The sequence below is a fragment of the Sciurus carolinensis genome, chromosome 7, assembly GCF_902686445.1.
Source record: "Sciurus carolinensis chromosome 7, mSciCar1.2, whole genome shotgun sequence".
Lineage (NCBI taxonomy): Eukaryota > Metazoa > Chordata > Mammalia > Rodentia > Sciuridae > Sciurus > Sciurus carolinensis.
This window is the reverse complement of record NC_062219.1, coordinates 112333269-112353543: the sequence shown is the minus strand read 5'-3', so window position 1 is coordinate 112353543 and position 20275 is coordinate 112333269. Positions and strand designations below refer to the sequence as shown.

Below are 20275 nucleotides of genomic sequence, written 5' to 3'. Positions count from 1 at the left end.
CCACTTTTTTGAATGGTGACAGGTAATCATCTAATTGTGTCCCCTCCGCCCCCAAGCCAACATACATTAGAGTACATCTTTTTTCTCACTGACTTGTGTTACTTTGGTCATACATCAATATGTAATACCTGGGAGTCTTTTTAGGCAATTTTACCTTTTACCCACCCTTGGTATCAAGCATTGAATCCAGGGGCGCTTTACCACTGAGTCACATCCTCAGTCCTTATTTATTTATTTTGAGATAAGGTCTTGCTAAGTGGCTTAGGCCTCACTAAGTTGCTGCAACTAGTGTTGAACTTGTGATCTTCCTGCCTAAGCTTCCTGAGTCACTGGAATTACAGGCCACTGTGCCCAGCAGCACTTCTACTTTTATGTTGAATCCACCCTCACCTATGAAGGATTACTATTAAAAAACAAAACTCGTATCAGCTCAATAATCTAGACCAGAGGTCACACAATAAATATTTTAAACTTGGCCAGCATTATGGTCTCTGTCCTTTACAACTGAAGCACAACAGTAGTTACAGAAAATAAATAAAATGAAAGGAGAAAGGACATAGTATATTCCAGTGAAAATTTAATTATAAAACACATAGAGGCCAAGGCTTGGCCCTTGGACTACAGAATATTAAGCTCTCCTGTAGACCAAACTATTTATTCATAATAAATTGAAATATAAATAAATAGACTGCGTCAAACAATACTACAAAGATGCAATCAGTGAAATCCAAGCAGGAATACAGTACAAGTACAGTTTTTTCAACAAACAAATTGAAAAAAGGGCAGGGAACTTATGGAGACTTAAGAGACATATCAACCAATACCATGTATAAACCTTGCCAGGTATGGTGTTGCACACCTGTAATTCTAGCTACTCTAAGACTGAAGCAGGAGGATTGCAAATTCCAGGTCAGTCTGGGCAACTTGGAGACCTTCCCTCAAAACAAATGGATGGGGATGTAGTTCAAGGAAAAATCTCATGCATGCAAAATCTCAGCACTGTAAAACTACACCAAACCAAACCAAAAAAAAAAAAAAAATCCTATGTATAAACTCTATTTGGATTTTGGGTCAAAATGAAAATATCATGGGGGATATTTGATGATATTAATGAGTTACTCTTAGTATTTTAAGATTTAAAAAAAGAAATATAGCTGGGTATGGTGGCATGTGCCTGTAATACCAGCACTCAGGTGGATCACTTGAGCCCTAGGAGTTCCAGATCAGCCTGGGCAACAGTAAGACTTCATTAAAAAAAAAAAGAGCCAGACAAGGTGGCATATCCTTGTAAACCCAACCACTCTGGATTCTGAGGCTAGAGGATCACAAATTTAAAGCCAGCCTGAGCAACTTAGCAAGATTTTATCAAAATTCAAAAAGAAAAATTGGAAAAAAATTAAAAACAGACAGGGAGAATGCAGTTTAATGGTACAGTGCTCCTGGGTTCAATTCCCAGAATGGGGGTGGGGTGGGGAAGAGGAAAAGAGAAAATGTGGTTACATTAAAACATTACTATGTTACTAGATTTATATTGCTAGCTTCTAACCTGGATTTTCTTTCTTTCTTCCTTTTTTTTTTAGGTGCCAGGGATTGAACCCAGGGGCATTTAACCACTGAGCCACATCCCAGTCCTTTTTTAATTTTTTGATATAGGACCTCATTAAGTTGCTTAGGCTGATTTTGAACTTGTGATCCTCTTATCTCAGTCTCCCGTGTTGCTGGGATTACAGGGGTGTGCAATTGCCCCTGGGTCCTAAGATAGAGTTTTAAAAACAGAAGGGTTAACCCACCAGTATGTCAAATGTTCTTGATACAAGAGAATCTGGTATTCTTTATAGCTTCTACTTTCCTCTTCTTCAATGACATGGAACCACTGTGGCTACACTTCTACTCACAAGTGGTGGCAGGACTCAGAGTATGTAATGCTCCAATAGAAACAGTTGTGTGTTTATATACAGAGGTGAATACAACCTCTGGTAGGATTCAGGCTCTTGAAGTATTCCCTTGCCTGACGCACTTTGCCAGGCAATACCAAGTTCCTCCTAATGTGGAAAGGACAACTGGATAATAAAAGTTTATTGTTCTTTTCTTTCTCCCAGCAAAGGAAAGGACAATTATATAATAAAAGTTTAAAGTTTTCTAAACTCCATACTTATTTGAAATATTTTTAGTACCACCAGCTAAGAGTATAATCAGTAAGCTAATAAGACTTCATATATATCAAGCACATAAGAATGTACATGGAAACAATGTAACAAATTTCAAGAAAACAGAGGAACTATTACTCTAACAGATAATGATGATAATTAACCTGAAAACCAGAGTTCACCTCATCTGTCCTTTATCCAACCCACTGGGCCCAGCACTGTCCAACAGAGAGACAATGAAAGGCATGTAAATTATTTTAAATTTCTAGTATCTAGATTAAAAAAGTAAAAAGAAATAGATTATATTTTATCTATGTCAAAAATATTATTTTAACATGTTACCAATATAAGAAATTATTAATGATACTTTTTTTTTTTAGAATTAAGTTTTTTTTTTTTCAATTTTTTTTTTTTATTGTAAACAAATGGGATACATGTTGTTTCTCTGTCTGTACATGGTGTAAAGGCATACCATTTGTGTAATCATAAATTTACATAGGGTAATGTTGTTTGATTCATTCTGCCATTTTTTCCCTTCCCCCCTAGAATTAAGTTTTATAAATGTGGTATTTTACACTTAAATAGCTCATCTCAATTTAGACTAACCTAATTTTCAAGTGCTCAAGAGTCATGTGTTAACTAGTAGTTTCTATACTGACCAGCGCTACTTTTAATACCTTTACTTGTCAGACTATCTGATCTGTGAGTGTGTATGTGGTGCTGGGGCTGATACCAGGGCCTGCACATGTTCGACAAGCACTTTACATTCCCAGCCCTTATCAGACTATTTGACATAGGAAGTGCTATCAATACCTTTTCATTTCTTTCAAGAAAGCAAACTTTTCTCTATTAAAAAAAATAGTAATCTGGGCTGGGGTTGTAGCTCAGTGGAGGAGTGCTTGCCTCGCATGAGTGAGGCACTAGGTCTGAACCTCAGCACCACATAAAAATAAATAAATAAAATAAAGGAAAAAAATCTAAAAAAAAGAATTACATAAAAACAACAACAACAACAACAAACATTAATTTAAGACTCGCTTCTCCAGTACATGACTGATGGAAATACAAGATAGTATACCTAATTTGGAAAGTTATTTCTATTGATGATATACCTTATAACCGGGAATTCCATTAGTATGTACATATCCAAAGAAATTATAAGAATGTAACAGCAACACTATTTGTAATATTAAAAATTTGCCCCCAAATCCACCAAGGCTGAATGGATAAGACAAAGCATGTTCACACAATGAAATATCATATAAGCAATGAGAATGAACAAACCACAATCACATTCAATAACATGATATATCTCACAAACATAAGCACCTAAGAAGCCAGACAGCAAAAGTGCATACTTTTGTTTCATTTATATAAAGCTAAAACAAACAACAAAAAAACAGGCAAAATGTTAAAGGAATAGTTGTTTACATTTCAGTTCAGTCATTACTGATAAATTCAGTTTGCTCATATGAATACCAGCAAGAGAAGGACTACTACAAAAATCAACTATCTTGCTCCCAATAAACAACTCCTTTACAAGTAAAATTTACTAAATAAAATTTAGAAGTAAAAGGAGCGATAACCTATAAAGAAGTGGGAGAAGAACACGGAAGAAGCTTTGAAATGAAAAGTCATTCTGAGATTACCCCCACAGGCTTACACGAAATACAAGATTTACACAAATAAGAACTGTAATTTTTTTTTTTTTTTCTAATAGGACTGGGGATTAAACCCAAGGGTGTTCTACAACTGAGTTACATCCCCAGCCCTTTTTATTTTGAGATGGGGGTCTCACTAAATTGTCCAGGGTGGCCTCCAACTTGTGATCCTCCTGCCTTAGCCTCCCAGTGCCTGGGATTACAGGTGCCAGTCAAGAGCTGTTTTTTTTAAAAAAAGACCTCTCTAGAAAGAATTAATAACTAATCCCTCATTACCAGTATAAAAACAAAAACAAAAACATTTAAACTTTTTAAACTATTGTGATTCTTTAAGTTTAAAAAAAAAATGGACTAACAGACAAAAATCATTATTCTGACTCACCTTATAAGGGCAAGTAAATTGTCAAGAAGTTTCAGAATCTGCTCTGTGCAGGGGTTACGGAAGACTGGATTTCCACTGGGTGTATAACCCACTACAAATCCCCCAGCTTTGGCCTCTTCTAGGTCAGCAGGCCAGCAGGTTCGCTTCACAACACCCAAAATGCTATACACACAAAAGCTCATCTACAGAAAAGCACAAATGAAAGGTAAACGTAATGGGGAAGAAAAGGTGAAAGTACTGTTAAGACATATTCAAGGCTACGGCATAAGTGACACAGACCATAGAAAAGGAAAGAGTCCTCTGTTCCTCTCTGTCCCTTCCTTTAAGGTCAAGCAAGAAGAGTTCTCTCACTACCATTTTCAGAGGCAGTAGTAGGTTCTGTAAACTTCCCTTTCATTAGGATGTCTTTCCACAGGTTTAGTGACTATCCCACAGGACTTTGATTAGAAGGTGGCTTAGACATGCTCCAAAACAAAGTATTTAAACTGCCTTAATTTTATCTTGTTTCTGAGTTGGCCTTGTAACTCTCTACCTTGGTCTTCAGCAGTTTTTGCCTTATTCTCCCATGACAGTCCTCTTTTAACCACTTGCTAGGTTAATTAATGTGACTTGCCATAAAGGAGGCAGGACCAATGCCTATTTGAACAGCAAAGCACTGAAAAACCTCAGGTTTGCATGTCAGATTATCATTTAGAACTTTACATGTCAGAGACAAATGATAGGGAGGGCTCACCCTGCTGTCTAAGAAGTTCTGACCTACTTCTCCTCATTATGACTTTAGTTTTCAGAGATATTTAAAGATCCTTAAAGTGAAATAATGACTTCACTGAAAAGATCATCTGCTCTGCTGTGGAAACTAACTCAAGAATTTAAGACTAAAGAAGAAAAAAAAAGAGATGAAGCTTAGTTAAGTGGAGACACCCAGATTTCTCACCAACAGACAAATATATGAGAAACTTGATGACTATTAACATCCCATTCCTACCCATAGCCAATGCAACTTCCTATTCCTAGGAAAGTCTTACTCGTGCACGGTTCAAGCCACAGGGATCCTCCAGGGCTGGGTCACAGCTTTTGAGATCTGCACCCACATAGGCAATAAAGCATCAACATCTGACAGCACTCTGAAAAGTGGAGGGAAAAAGAGAAGTTATATCATGATTTTAAATAAGGACAATTTCTTCCACAAGAGCTAAAAAGCTGGAAACAGAATGGGAAATCAAGTGCAGTGAGTCAGGAGATCTCCAGTGATGATTTCTACCTGTGCATGTCTTCAGACAGCCAGATGCTGGCCACCGGTGCCATCAACTCCTCTAGGAATAACTTTTGACGTTCATAGTTCTTGAATTGGTTGCTAATGAGAACCAGGGCTTCCATGAGGGCACATTTCTCCATTTGTGTCAGGAGTAGCTCATTGGAGAGAAGCTGCTTCACATGGTTATAAAGCATATCAAAATTGGGCTACAAAGAAAAAAGCGGTAAAAAGGCTTGATTCAGGAGAGGGTGGTCACTTTCAAGGAAGAAAGAAAGAAAACCAAGGCAGTCCCAGAAAGGTCAGGCCTGTAAGCCTGTAACACAGTAATTTTGTTATAATGTTCTTCCTTTGTCTAAAGAGCAAGGCAATTAGGCAGAAGACAGTTCTTGTCCAAGACAGTACTCAAATATTTGGACAACTGCACTTTTCCATACTACAACTATGAAAACAATTTTGTCTTTTTTTTTTAACATATTTTTATTTTGATGGACTTTTATTTTATGCATTTATTTATATGTGATGCTGAGAACTGAACCCAGTGCGTCACACATGCTAGGCAAGCACTCTACATTGAGCCACAACCTCAGCCCCAATTTTGTATTTTTTATACATCAACTTTATAGTACCTTAACAGGCAAAGATCAATTTATTATGTCTATAGAGATACATCTGTTGTGTATTCAGAGAAGATATTTCTGGAAATTTTGGGAGTAATGCTATTTCTTATAGAAACCTCCCCTGAAAGGGTTGGAACTTGCATTTGAATTCTCTCAAGTTTAGGCACATCATTTGGTAGTAGCACATCACATAGTAAAGACTTATAGATGGATAGGGGGGTAAAATTAGTTATCCACATAGAAAAGAACCACCCATTTTTAGGGAAGAACATATTTGCATTTTTAACTATAAGTTGAGAGAGGAAGAACACACCAACTCAAGAATACTACTCTATAGAAAGCTACAGTTTCTAGGTGTAAAGAGAACTGGGTTTACAGAGAAATGTAACCAAACTTGACAAGTCTCAGAAGTGACTTAGCCAAGGTCCAGTGGCTTACCAGCACAAGCTCAGGGTAGTCACGGCACATCTTGATGATGGAGGAACAAGCATGCCTCCTCACATTCCTCACTGCCCGGGTTCTGGGGGCCTGGAGACATTCAACAAACTCAGAGCCAATTTTAATTTACCAGTGCTGCATAGAATCATGTGAATATCAGGCAAATTCACAATGAATTTTCACAACTGTAAGAGTATAATGGACTGACATTTATAGTCACTGTAAGACCACATGTTTACCTTGCCTTTACTAAGCCCTTCTAAGTATTAGGTATTCAAACTTTAGCTTCAAAGAAGTTAGAATCTGCTGGTTTAATTAACGTCTTACCTTATTTTCTTCAACAGTTTCAAAAGTGACAGATGAAAATAGCTAAGGGGAGGAGGAAAAAAAAACCATCACATGTGTGTTTTTAAACAATAGTTATCATGAAATTTTCACAAAATCCCAGGGGTATATTCTCAGTAACAATCTGATAACAAAAAACTTCCTATCATGTTATGAAGTTTCAGATGTCCATTTTCTCACCTCTATAAGATGCTTGAGATTTACAATTTTACTATCAAACACAAAAAGGTCATGGAATCCCAGAATAATCCACACCATCAAACAACTCAGCTATGGTGACACCTTTCTCTTTCCTTTTTATCAAAAGTTGAGTGATCTACTTTCTGTGAGTCCATTTTATAACTTCTCATTTACTCCTTAACCTGATACAGTGAGGGTCTCACCAAGAAACCCACTGGACATCTAGGGGTGCAGCTCAGTGGTAGAGTGCTTGTCTAGCATGGGTAAGGACCCCTGGGTTTAATCCTGACACCACAGGGGGGAAAGAGAGAGAGAGAGAGAGAGAGAGAGAGAGAGAGAGAGAGAAAGAAACCCCTTGGGTATTCTCCACCTGTTAAGAGAATTTTCTGAAGTGCTCTGGACTATGACACAATACTTCTTTCATTCCCCTGGCTATCTTTATTCTTCTTTGGGAACTTCTTTTTTGGGGTTTTTTTTTTTTTTTTTGGGTGCTGGGGATCGAACCCAGGGCCTTGTGCTTACAAGGCAAGCACTCTACCGACTGAGCTGTCTCCCCAGCCCCCTTTGGGAACTTCTTATCACCAGTGCTCCTCTTCCAATAATGGCAATCCTCAGGGCTGCCCATTTAACCCACATGTCTCCTAGCTCTACATACATCTCCTCTTTCCTAGGACTTCCCTTCTATTTCTTGGACTTCTATGATGATGACGATGTCTTAATTTTTATCCCATCACTTTCTCAAATTTAGACATTCAAACTCAAATAGTCCATTTACTGTGAGATACCTCCACTCAGATACCCTACATATACTTCAAACATAGTATTCTTCTTTACTCCTGCTCTTCTACCTGATCTCACTTAACTGGTGGTTCTGCCACCCCACTTAATCATTAAACTGGAAACCAGAAAACAATCTGTATTATTCCTTCTCTCACAAATTCCCTCATAATCTGATAGCATACTCTGATAACCTCCTTTAGGTATTATTTTGTTTCTCATCATGTAAGTCTGTCAGTTTTATCTATATAGACAAAACACTTATTTATGCGTCTTTCTTCCTGCAGTGCTCCTAAAGGGTAAGGCATTAGCAGGATGGCTGATATACAGTAAATATTTGATAAATAAATATATATAACTGTTTATTAGTTTGCCTTACATACTTTCAAAAAGTTACAAAAAATAATTAGTTTAGATATGTCAAAATAAACTTTAAAAAGGAGAAGGACTTTACCTTAGAGAAGACCTGGGGCAGGAACTCTGGCCTGTAGGTAACAAATGAAAAGAGTGCTGAGACGTTAGTGAGGACACAGGACAGGATGAGAGGATCCTTGGTGTCAAAGTTCAAGACCATCTGCAACAGCTCTATTCCATCATTAATTGGAATTTCCTATAAAACAGACATGAAAAGGAGGTTCACATGGCTGCCACCATTCAGAGATAACAACTTTTGCTAAATTCCCTAGTTTATAAATACATAATATGGTTACCATATATAATAGTATACACTGCTTTTAATCCTTAAATTTCAAAGCATTAGCCCCATATTACTAAAAATTTATGATGTGATCATGTGCCATATTAAGGATGTAGCATTTCCTATGATTAAAAATCAAAACTATTTCCAGATCTGCACCACTGTCAATACTACTAACAACACATCTTTTTAAACAAATTGTTTATACTTTCAGTATTTTACTGTGCAAGACACTTTTGAGGCAGGGTATGGTGGTGCGCCCCAGTAATCTCAGTGACTCAGGAGGCTAAGGAAAGAGGATCAAAAGTTCAAAAGCCAGTCTCAGCAATTCAGCAAGGCCCGAGAGCAATTTAGCCAGACCCTATCTCAAAAATAGACACTTTTGGGGATGGATGGACTTGTTGGGTCAAAGGTATATTTCAAAGAAGTTGCTTTTCTTCTTTATAGGCTTTATTAATTGATTCTTTATTCAACGTATTCTCCTATTATTCCCTAAAACCTTTATTTATTAAGCAAATAAATACAATGTTTTCATATTTATTAGCTGCCTTTAGTTTCTCCTCTGTAAAAGATCATTATCTTTTGTCTATTTTTCCATTGGGTTTCAGTGTTTTTCTTATCATCATATAGAAAACTTTTATTGTGAAAATTCTAGACATATAAAGAGGTATAAATAATTTAGTTTACCTCTGTATGCCCCTTTCAGGGACCAAGAAGAAGTTCTCATTCTGAGAACATTCTGACCTTTACGATAAGCAGCAGCCCAGGGAATATTTTGCAGTTGCCTCCCCTGCGCAAACACCCTGCAGCTGACTCAGGCACTCTGCAGCTGACGGCTGACGGATTCCCGAAGCGCGCCCCTTCCCACTCCTGGCTGATAGTTCTGCCTATGGCCCGCCCCCGCTTCTCTTCCGAGATTTCACCTTCCCGCCAGTGCGAACTTGCACCTTATCAGGAGCCCAAAGAAAAACACAACCAGCCTGTGTCTCATCATACCCCTCATTCCCTCAGCATAAATACCCATGAGAACAATAAAAATTTGCAGCTTGATCAGAATTCCTGTCTTGCTGTCACTCCCTGTGTCTCTTGTCCCTTTCATTCCTTCTCTCTTAGGTTCGCTGTCCTGCGTTGATGTCCCGCGGGTCGGGACATGCCCCCTCCCTGTTTTTTTTTTTTTTGCGCTGCTGGGGATCAAACCCAGGGCCTTGTGCTTGCTAGGCAAGCGCACTCTACCAACTGAGCTGTATTCCCAGCCCATGTATGCCCATTTTAAGAACTACAATATTAATGAAAGATGGAGCAGAGAGTTAATACCTTTTATGAATATCCTCCTTTTTAGTCCTAGAAATGGTCACTATTCTAGGGGACAGTGTTCATAATTTCAAGAAGTTTTAAATTTCTTGCTGGATGCAGTGGTGTATGCCTGTAATCATAGCTGCTTAGGAGTTCAAAGCTGGCCTCAGCAACTTAGGAAGACCCTATGCAACTTAGCGAGACCCGTATCTAAATAAGATATAAAAAAAGGGATGGGGATGTGGCTAAGTGGTTAAGTGCCCCTCAGCTCAATCCTGATACCAAAAGAAAAAAAGAAAAAAAAGTTAAATTTCTTCATACTTTGCCTCATTATGTATATATTCCTAATCTTGCAGTTTTGTATATTTACTTTTATAACTTGCTGTTATGCATCAACACTATGTTTATGAGACTCTTATTCATATTTTAGCCCTAGTTCATTCATATTTTAGCCCTACTTCTCTAAGTACATCACAAAGTATTAATCTGTTCTGCTAATTATTCTTTTTCTTGACTTAGTACATAAGGCTTCTGTGAATACTGGTGTTTCTGTACAGATGCACAGTTTCTTTGAGGTAGAGACCTAGGAGTAAAGTTGCTGGATTATAAGGCTAGTGTCTTCTATTAAATACCACCAAATTATTCTTCAAAGTTGTAGTGCCAATTATACTCTATAAGCAATGCTTAGGAGATACATGCTTTTAATATTAAAAGTATCAATCTGATTCAAATTTATTGCAAATATTGTTCCAAATTTACATGTTAAAATTTGTTTTATAAGTTAAAAAATACATGTAGTTGGGTTGTAGTTCTTGCCTAGAATGTGTGAGGCACTGGGTTTGAGCCTCAGCACCACATAAAAATAAATAAAATAAAGGTATTGTGTCCATCTACAACTAGAAATTAAAAAAAAAATATGTAATTAAAGTCATTACTTTTTTGGTGATTATGTTTTTCCTTCCTCCAAACTTAATCCTTTTCCCAAAGTTATTTATTAAATAATTTAATCCTTCTTGTTTCTTTGGGAGCTTATATATGTTCCATGTTGTTTCTGGGTTATTTGTCTCAACAGGTTGTACCTAACACCAGCACTCTACTGCTTTAAAATACTGTAAGTATACATTTACTATCTGGAGAGACAAACTGATTCTCATTTGCAAAATGTGATTTCTTTTTCTCCATAACTATCCCCTTCTCCAGTTCATCACACTGAGACTGCTAAAGCAAGATTCTATCCAACGTTCTCAACAACCATAAGTACAGTGAATTAGATGAGTAATTTTTCAATCTTTTTAGCCAAAGAATTTCTTGGTCAAACTCTTTCACTGAAGGGTGAATAAACATGATGAAAGTTGAGCTGAAATGATTTACAATGGGGTAGAGGATTAAGAGCAGAAAATGAGCAGTCTGCAAACCACTAAACCAGGCAATACTCTACGAAGTCAGAAGCTGTTAGCCGCAAGTTGAATGAATCAGGTTGGAATCTGTCACTCATACACCTAGGGACATATAACGTATTATGCAGCTTTGTTAACAAATAAGTGAATATATTCATTATATAAATACTTATCACATACTCATCTCTCTCCTTTTGGAGGAGTACTGGGACTGAACTCAGAGGTGTTCAACCACTAAGCCACCTCACCAGTTCTTTTTTATTTTGAGACAAGATCTCACTAAGTTGTAGGGCCTAAATTATTGAGGCTGTCCTTGACTTGAAATCTTTCTGTCTCAGCCTCCCAAGTCACTGGGATTACAGGCGAGTGCCACCATGGTTGGCTACACATCTCTCTCTCTCTCTTTTTTGTTACTGGGAATTGAACTCAGGGGTACTCGACCACTGAGCCACATCCCCAGCCCTATTTTGTATTTTATTTAGAGACAGGGTCTCACTGAATTGCTTAGGGCCTCGCTAAGTTGCTGAAGCTGGCTTTGAACTGAGATCCTCCTGCCTCAGTCTTCCGAGCCTCTGGGATTACAGGTGTGCACCACTGCGCCCAGCTCTACTGATCTCTCTTGATTAGAAATGCTTCATTGTGACCCATTTCATATTATTGAAGAAGAGGTTTTAGAGTCAAAAAGATTCAAGTCACTGACAAGATCAAATACTACTACCCAGAATTCTTCTATGGAAAAAAGAGTTGAATTTTATTTATTCTTCTACCACTTGTCTTGATTCCTATCAAATTTCTAAAATAATCTGACACCTTATAATTTGACTCTAGCCCTTATCTTTTTTCTATATACTCTTCTTGGGTGGGTGGGGGTTACTATATGAACCAACTGTAGTCTGGTATTTTGACTAAATACCAATAATATTAAAGGTTCATTGTGAGCTGGGGTGTGGCTCAGTAGTAAAGCTACTTGCCTAGCCTACACGAGGGTCCTGGGTTCTATACCCAGCAAAGTGGGGTGGGCACTTACTGTAAAATTCAGCCGCGAACCAATCAGGAATCTTCCTTCCCCAAATACTGCTGGTCCTTTTGTATGTTTAATACATACTAGATAAACCCTAATCATTCTATTCTTTTGCCTCCAAATAAGATCACAACCACATGTTTAGATTCACTGAAGCATCTAGTTTAAATGCCAGAAAAGGAAATAAGGCATTCCTTTGACTTAAAAATGGGCTTTTTTGGGGCTGGGGAGATAGCTCAGTTGGTAGAGTGCTTGCCTTGTAAGCACAAGGCCCTGAGTTCGATCCCCAGCACCCAAAAAAAAAAAAAAAAAAAAAAAAAGGGCTTTTTTGATATGCCAGACCTATTCTATTGGATAAGTACAAATCCAGCCTACAAAAGGTCCCACTTAGTAGAAAAATGCAGACTCCCAATAGGTTTCTCAACTACATTTTAGGATAAACTCTGTATGCCATGATTTCAAACTGAAGCGAATTAACATTAAAAGCACATGAAGTTAATCACCCTAAGATCTTATTTGTTAATATGTTCTTCATGAGGAAAAGCACTATAGTTTACTTTTCTTCAAGGGTCTTAGAGATCATGTTCACAACTAACCTAGGAAACATCAAGATGAAATTACCCCAAAATTAGCTGTGACTACTTTATCTAACTAACAAGATAAATATGAGTATTTTGTTATATCAATTAATAATAGGTATAGCTAAGGCACTGTTCTAAGAGAATGTTGATAGGTGAGGTGAAGTACAGAAAAATAAGCCTATTTATTCATTATTATTCAAGGAAGAGGAACAATGATTAGTCAACATGAGTATTCTGGTAGGTCTATCTGCCATAAACCCCTTGTAAAAAGAATACTAAGAGGCTGGGGTCGTGGCTCAGTGGTAGAGAGCTTACCTAGCATGAGATACTGGGTTGGATTCTCAGCACCACACATAAATAAATGAGTAAAATAAAAAAGTCCATCGACATCTTAAAAAAATAAAAAAAATTAAAAAAAAGAGAGAATACTAAGCTGGGAGCAGTGGCACATGCCTATAATCCCAGACAGGAGGATCAAGAGTTCAAAGCCAGTCTCAGCAGAAAAGCGAGGTGCTAAGAAACTTGGTGAGACCCTGTCTCTAAATACAAATAGTGCTGGGGATGTGGCTCAGTGGTTGCGTGCCCTCGAGTACAATCCCTGGTAACCGCCCCCCAAAAGAATATGAAATGTTGTAGGGCTTAGAGTAAGAGAGACTTGAGTTTTGGTTTCATCTGCCATTTACTAGCTTTTTAAACTCGAGTATGTTAGGGCTGGGATGTAGCTCAGTGGCAAAGCATTTGCCTCACATTTGCAAAGCTCTGGTTTGAGCCCAGTTCCAAAAAAGAACCCCAGCCTAAAAAAAAAAAGACCAAAAAACCCAACAAATTTAAGTATATTATTTAGCCTCTCTAAATCTCAGTTTCTTCTGTAAGATGAATAGCCACAGATTTTCCATCCTTCTGACAGTTTATAAGAGATCAAACTTATGTAGTCAGAAAGGGAGTTACTTACTTCTTTCTCTAGTGTTCGAAACATCTGGTTGATCACACTTTCCAAAAAAAAAGTCATAGCTTCCCACTGCACAAATGACGATGAGAAAATGGAGCACAGGCCTCCCTCTCCAGTTCCAGCTGTAGGAGAACAGGCTTTTGAAACATATACACAAACACTTATCAGCATGGCAAGATCACAGAAGACACAGAAAGACAACATAGCCTCAGAGACCACCTGGTAATTTTAGAGTTGAAGGAACAGGGTGATCTAATTCTCAGCTTGGGCAAAGAAAAGACCATATGTTCTAAAGGCAGAAAGGTTCCTATCCAGCTTCCATCTCTAATAATGAATTATCTGAGCCAGGCATGGTGGTGGACACCTGTAATCCCAACAGCTCAGGAGGTTGAAGTAGGAGAATCATAAGCAACTCAGCAAGACTTTGTTTCAAAATAAAAAAATAAAAAGGGTGGGGATGTGGCTCAGTGGTTAAGTGTTCCTGGGTTCAATTTCTGGTTCCAAAAAATAAAAAAAAGAATTATCTGAATTCCTCTGTTTGAGTCGTGTCTGTTGAAAATATAACAACTAAAAACAGTGCCTGACTCATTAATAATATTAATTAATGCCTCCCTTCCTCTCCCTTTATGGAATGTCTGTGAAAGTCCAAATAATTAAGATATTTGAGACCATAAAGAATTTTTCCAACAAGGAAATGATGTTAAGACACAAAATGCTGTTTACATCTAACAGCCTCATGATAAACGAAAGGGACAGAGAACTGTGCCACTCTCGAAATTGATAATTACCCCCAAGCACATCCCTCAAGGAGCAAGACACAGGCAAAAAGATTATGAACTGATTTTCTTGCCCCCATATATTGCTTCCATTTACTAGCTTCATCTTGGTAAAACATATTTGGGCCTCTTCAATTTTTCAGGTTACCAGAAGTCAGACACCTTCAGGGTTGAAAGTAATCCTCACAATTTAATGTTAAATCCCATGAAGGTAAAGTAATTAGTGTAGTTGGAAATGATATTACTATGGAGCTTTACTAAATGTGACTTGCACTACTAGTTAATCCAACCTTTCCTGCTTTGTTAATACCGTCACATACAACATGCATTAATAAGAAAACAGAAAGAAGATAAGGAGGACAGTTAAGTTAAATGGCTGATGCATCTGGGTAAAGAGGGGTTGTTTTGCTTTTCTATAAAGTAGAATTTTCCAAAGGCTCTGAGGTGACTGAGGAATATGTGAAGGCCCTGTACTCTTCCTGCTATACCTAACAGGCAATTATTTCTGAATTTAGGAATAGTGCCATGCAGGTGAAACACTTCCAAACTTAGGTCTATGCACACAATTTGTTAAGAGATGGTGCCCTTGAAGTGAAGCAACAAAATCAACAACAAACAACTTGTTGATCCTGTTAGGAAAGAAAAATTAAGGTAAAGCTGATAAGGACATGGTTTTGTGCTAATTAAAAAAAAAAAAAAAAAAAAAAATATATATATATAGTGTCAGATGAAATGTTCTCTCCTTTGAGCATTTTCATTTGCTCACTCTTCAGAATGGCATTAGGCAGTAAGCAAAACTGTCTTTTAGTTACTCCATGTACAAACAGAAACAACATGTATCCCATTTGCTTACAATAAAAATAAATTAAAAAAAAAAAACAAACAAAAAACGAAAAAAAACCTGTCTTTTAATAGTATTAATATACTATTCTGACATATGACTCTGGTTTATTTTCTATGCATTGTTTTGATATAATACTTCACTAAAGATAGGAATAAAACTTACAGTTCATAGGTCCAGCATCAACTGAAGTTGATAGCTGATACTTTAGCCACTCCCCAGCCATCTGGAAACTAGTCTTGGGATCTAAACGACATGCCAATCTCATCACTTCTCCTTGCTGGGCTCGGGATGCTGCCAAGTTAAGAACATGAATCAAAAACTAGCACATAAGTTACTTAATTCAAGTTTATTCATTTATCCATTCCAATGGGAAAAGGTTCAAAGAAATCCTTTCTTGTGTTCTGAATCTAAAAATAATTCAATAGAGCTTTACTGAATTAGGGAATCCAGAAATTTTCAAAACAAATTATCTCTGGAAGTTGCCTTAATAGCTAGATCCTGGAAATGCAAACAAAAATTGCTCTACTGTGTCTCTTGGAATTAAAATAAAATAAGGTTGGTAGGAATGTAAAATGATGCAACTGCTATGGAAAAATTCTGGTAGTTCCTCAAAATGTTAAACATGGGCCAGGTGCAGAGGCACACACCTGTAATCCTAGCGGCTCAGGAGGCTGAGGCAGGAGGATCTTGAGTTCAAAGCCAGCCTCAGCAAAAGTGAGGTGCTAAGCAACTCTGCAAGACCCTGTCTCTAAATAAAATACAAAATAGGGATGGGGATGTGGCTCAGTGGTCCAGTACCCCTGAGTTCAATCCTGGTACCAAAAAAAAAAAAAGTTAAACATGGAATTGTCGTATTATCTAGCATTTAACTCCTAGTTATATGTCCAAGAGGAAAAAAAAAATCTATGTCTGCACAAAAACTTGTATATAAATGATCACTATCATAATAACACAGCATTAATACCCCAAAAGTGAAAATAATTCAAATGTCCATTAGTTAATGAACAGATGAATAAGATGTGATGTATTTATGCAATGAAACATCATTAGCATTAAAAAGAAGTACTTATAACTGATACATGCTACATTGAAGAATCTTAAAAACATGTTAAGGTTGGGCACAGAAGCATATGTCTAATTCTAGTGGCTTGGGAGGCTGAGGCAGGAGGGTTGCCAAGTTCAAAGCCAGTCTCAGCAACTTAGCAAGGCCCTAAGCAATGTAGTGAGACTGTGTCTCAAAATAAAAAATAAATGAAAGATAGTAGAATGAATCAGACCTTATTACTCTATGTATTTATGTGATTACATGACCTGTGTAAATCTACATCATACACAACCAGAGGAATGAGAAGTTATTTATATTCCATTTATGAATGATGTATCAAAATGCATTCTACTGTCATGTATAACTAATTTGAATAAAAAATAAATAAATAAAAAGGTCTGAGGATGTGTGGTTCAGTTCTTAAGCATCACACTCTGTCAAAAAAAAAAACTGCATTAAATGAAAGAATGTAGTCACAAAAGACTATATCTTATGATTCCATTTGTAGGAAATGTTCAGAATAGGTAAAACAAAGAAAGATTATTAGTTACTCAAGACTAGGAGGAATAAAATTGGAGAGTAATTTTTAGTGGACACAGGCTTTCTTTTTGGGGTGATGAAAATGTTCTAAAATTAATTTTCTGGTGATGGCTGCACAATTCTTATGAAAATACTAAAGCCACTAAATTATATCCTCTAAGTATAGGGTAAAAAAAATTTTATCTTAATAGTTATTTTTAAAAAGGAAGAAAAATCAGGCTACAAAAACCCCAGAACAGAATTAAGACATTAGGATATAATGGGCTTTCCCACTTTTTCTGGGACAGATAAAACCACATGGTGAGATGGTATTTAATTCTAAATATGAAAAAAACTTGAGGGTATCTTAAGTATGGTTACTATTCCTAAACATCTGTGTTTAAAGACTATGCACCTATATGTTTATGGGGTGGAACACATACTATACCTTGGATGCAGTCCCAGCACTCTTTTGCAATGGGAAACCAGACCTTAAGCAGACTGCTGTTCAGATTTGGGGATCTTAAATCAGAACCCCAACTGACATGTACCACTAATCATAACACTAGATGCCATTCTGAGACTTTTGGGAAAAATTCCAGGCCAATATCACTTACAGTTGAAGAAAGCATTGAAGTCCTCATCACTATCAAAATCAAATCGAGAATATTCACAGCTAGGACTATCTGTCTTAGAAGGAAAGCCCATCTGGAAAAAGAAAGACAATTGGGGTAGGAGATGAAAATGGACTTACTAACAGGGTGCTTAAGCTTCAGGAGCTCAAGCACTTTGTGATTTAAGAATAGTTAAAGGTTTGCATGAGATATTCTATGACAAATAACTACTTCTGTTCTACTCAAAATCCAGTTTGTGCCCAGCTCCAATATTCCTGATAGTGGTAGAAAAGAGAACACCTGTAGTTGATACTCTTCTTCCAGGTTCGTCAGGGACAATCAAATTCTGGAATTTGTTTAGGGTCTATGAATACAAAGTCCAAGACAAAGTGATAATTCAGCGTACAATAAGGAAGGAAGAATTGAGAACTATTTGCGCCTCATTAGATGCTAAACACTGGTAATAAACACATGGAACAACATGTGTTCCATTCAAAATAGACTTGAAGATCATGGAAGAAAATTAGAACACAGTATGTGCATGTAAACTCCTTGAGCAATTAAAGGGATGCTTGAATGGGCCCCATTCTCTTGCTTTACAAATTAAGATGGAGAATCTGTCGGCTTTGAGAGTTCTTAGCAAATCTCAGAGAATTCATGAGCAACTCTATTGAAAAGGACAAAAATTTGTGCTTCAACTCTCACTTCCTTCTCATTTGCCTTCTTGACTCTCATTTGACCTCCAGGAACAATTTGTAGATATTTATCTCCTCTTAGAATCTTCCTGACTCCACCCTCCTATGTACTTCCAAAGTATTCTGCTTTTAACTCCTGAATAGCAATTATTGTATGGTCACTGCTTTTGTTGTAGCACCTAGCCCAATACTTGATATGTAAATGGGCTAAAGTAAAGAATAGCAATCATAATAACCCAAATTATGGCCTTCTTTCTTCCCTTAGAATAAAAGAATATGCCCTAGGAAGGGATCTTAAGTGACCAAAAAAGGCTGTCAATGATGTCAATCTTATAATTATGCATATTCGCCTACATGCCACATGCTTAAATTCCCTTTATGTACCTTGACCAAATTGGTCATAGAAGCACGAAGATATTTTGGTATTATTGCTAACAGCAAAGGATCACGGGATAGGATCTCATGTCGGAAGAGGGCTCCCCAAGTCATCTGAGTTGAAGAGCGTAGAAACTGAAGTAAAAAACAAAACAAAATAAAAAAAAACTCAGTTTAAGAATTGCATTCTATATAATCAAGACTATTAGCCTTGCACTTATCAACTACATTTTTCACAGAACTAAATCTCTACAAGACTTTGTAACTTTTTCTACCACAGTACATTAGTAACAACTGCTCACTATGAACCACATGTTAACAGGTGATGGGGTCAGGTGTAATCCCTGGAAAGTAGTCTAAACTCTAACACTTTCTTTTCCATGAGAAAGGATACTGAAATCTCAGTGTGACAAAAGATAAATCTTGAAGATGAAATTAATTTTATAACAACATAATTAATCAAATTTTTGTGTTTAGTCTATTTAACACCAAGCCACCTGGGACAAACCTCACATCTCACTCAGCATTATCAGAATTTTACCTAAGGAAAAAAGTTACTGACCTAGACAGTGCAATGCTACCCTTGGGAAGAAGACCCAATGAAATGCAACTATAGTCATTCCCTAGGGCCTGAAGAGTCACATTTTAAATAGAAGCTGCTACATTTAAGGGCAGAGTGCTTGATTCTAGTTCACTTAGCTAAAATTCTGAGAAATTATCTGCATAAAGTTTACCTGACTTGGGTGAGTTGTAAAAGCAAGAAAAGATTCCAGATATTTTCCAAAATTCACTGGTGTTTCTACATCAGAATCTATGCCCTGTAGGAGAAAAATACCCTACATTAATGATGTTGATGGGGAAGAGATTAGGGAAAAGAGGAGGAGCAGAAGACTAATAAATACAGATAAAGTCTCAAAAAAGTTATAGGCTGGGGGCACAGCTCAGTGTAGACTGCTTGCATGGCATGCAGTGAGGCCCTGGGTTTGATCCCCAGCACCAACAAAAAGATTCAGTTTTGAAAGGACTCTGTACTTCCTTTTAGCTGATGAAAAGCAAAATTCCAAGGGCAAAAAAACCCCAAATCTCCCCCCAAAAAAACAGTAAAGATACTAGCTGGGTGCTGCGGTGCATTCTTATAATCCCAGGTACTTGGGAGGCTGAGGCAGGAGAATAAAGGAGCCCATGAATTTGAGACCAACCAGGACAACGTAGTGAGACCCTGTCTTAAACGAACAAACAAAAAAACCAAAGAGCCCCTCCAAAATCCAAAACCATGCTGTGTTCAACTACTAAAATGAAAGAAATTTTTCATTTCAGAATTTACAAAAGGGAAAAAAACCTGTATTGTTTCTTTAGACCTGGCCCTATTTACATTAGTTACCTGACCTATTAAATACCTATTCAATGGTCATGCCTTACATCTTAAACTACCTATTGAACTATTTAACTACCTATGTAACTATTTAGACCACCGTAAAAAGGAATAGCATCAGGCTGGGGATATAGTTCTGTTAGTAGCGTGCTTGCCTTGCAAGCACAAGGCCCTGGGTTCCAAAAAAAAAAAAAAAAGGCATACATCAATTGCAAATGTCTGCCTATCTTCTAACTTTAAGACAGAATTACATATTCCCCAAAGGCAGATTTTTCCAGGTTAATCAAACTGAAGT

General features: G+C 37.2%; 1 protein-coding gene across 1 annotated transcript in view; it reads right to left on the bottom strand.

The window, feature by feature from the left end:
- Xpo5 (exportin 5) overlaps positions 1-20275 on the bottom strand; it is a 45352-nt gene that overhangs the window by 11325 nt on the left and 13752 nt on the right. Inside the window, 12 exon segments of the mRNA XM_047558392.1 lie at positions 4191-4372; positions 5216-5295; positions 5298-5314; positions 5452-5651; positions 6501-6590; positions 6828-6869; positions 8257-8412; positions 13744-13877; positions 15523-15651; positions 17542-17632; positions 18618-18743; positions 19343-19426. Of these exon segments, the coding sequence (XP_047414348.1) occupies positions 4191-4372; positions 5216-5295; positions 5298-5314; positions 5452-5651; positions 6501-6590; positions 6828-6869; positions 8257-8412; positions 13744-13877; positions 15523-15651; positions 17542-17632; positions 18618-18743; positions 19343-19426 (1331 nt within the window).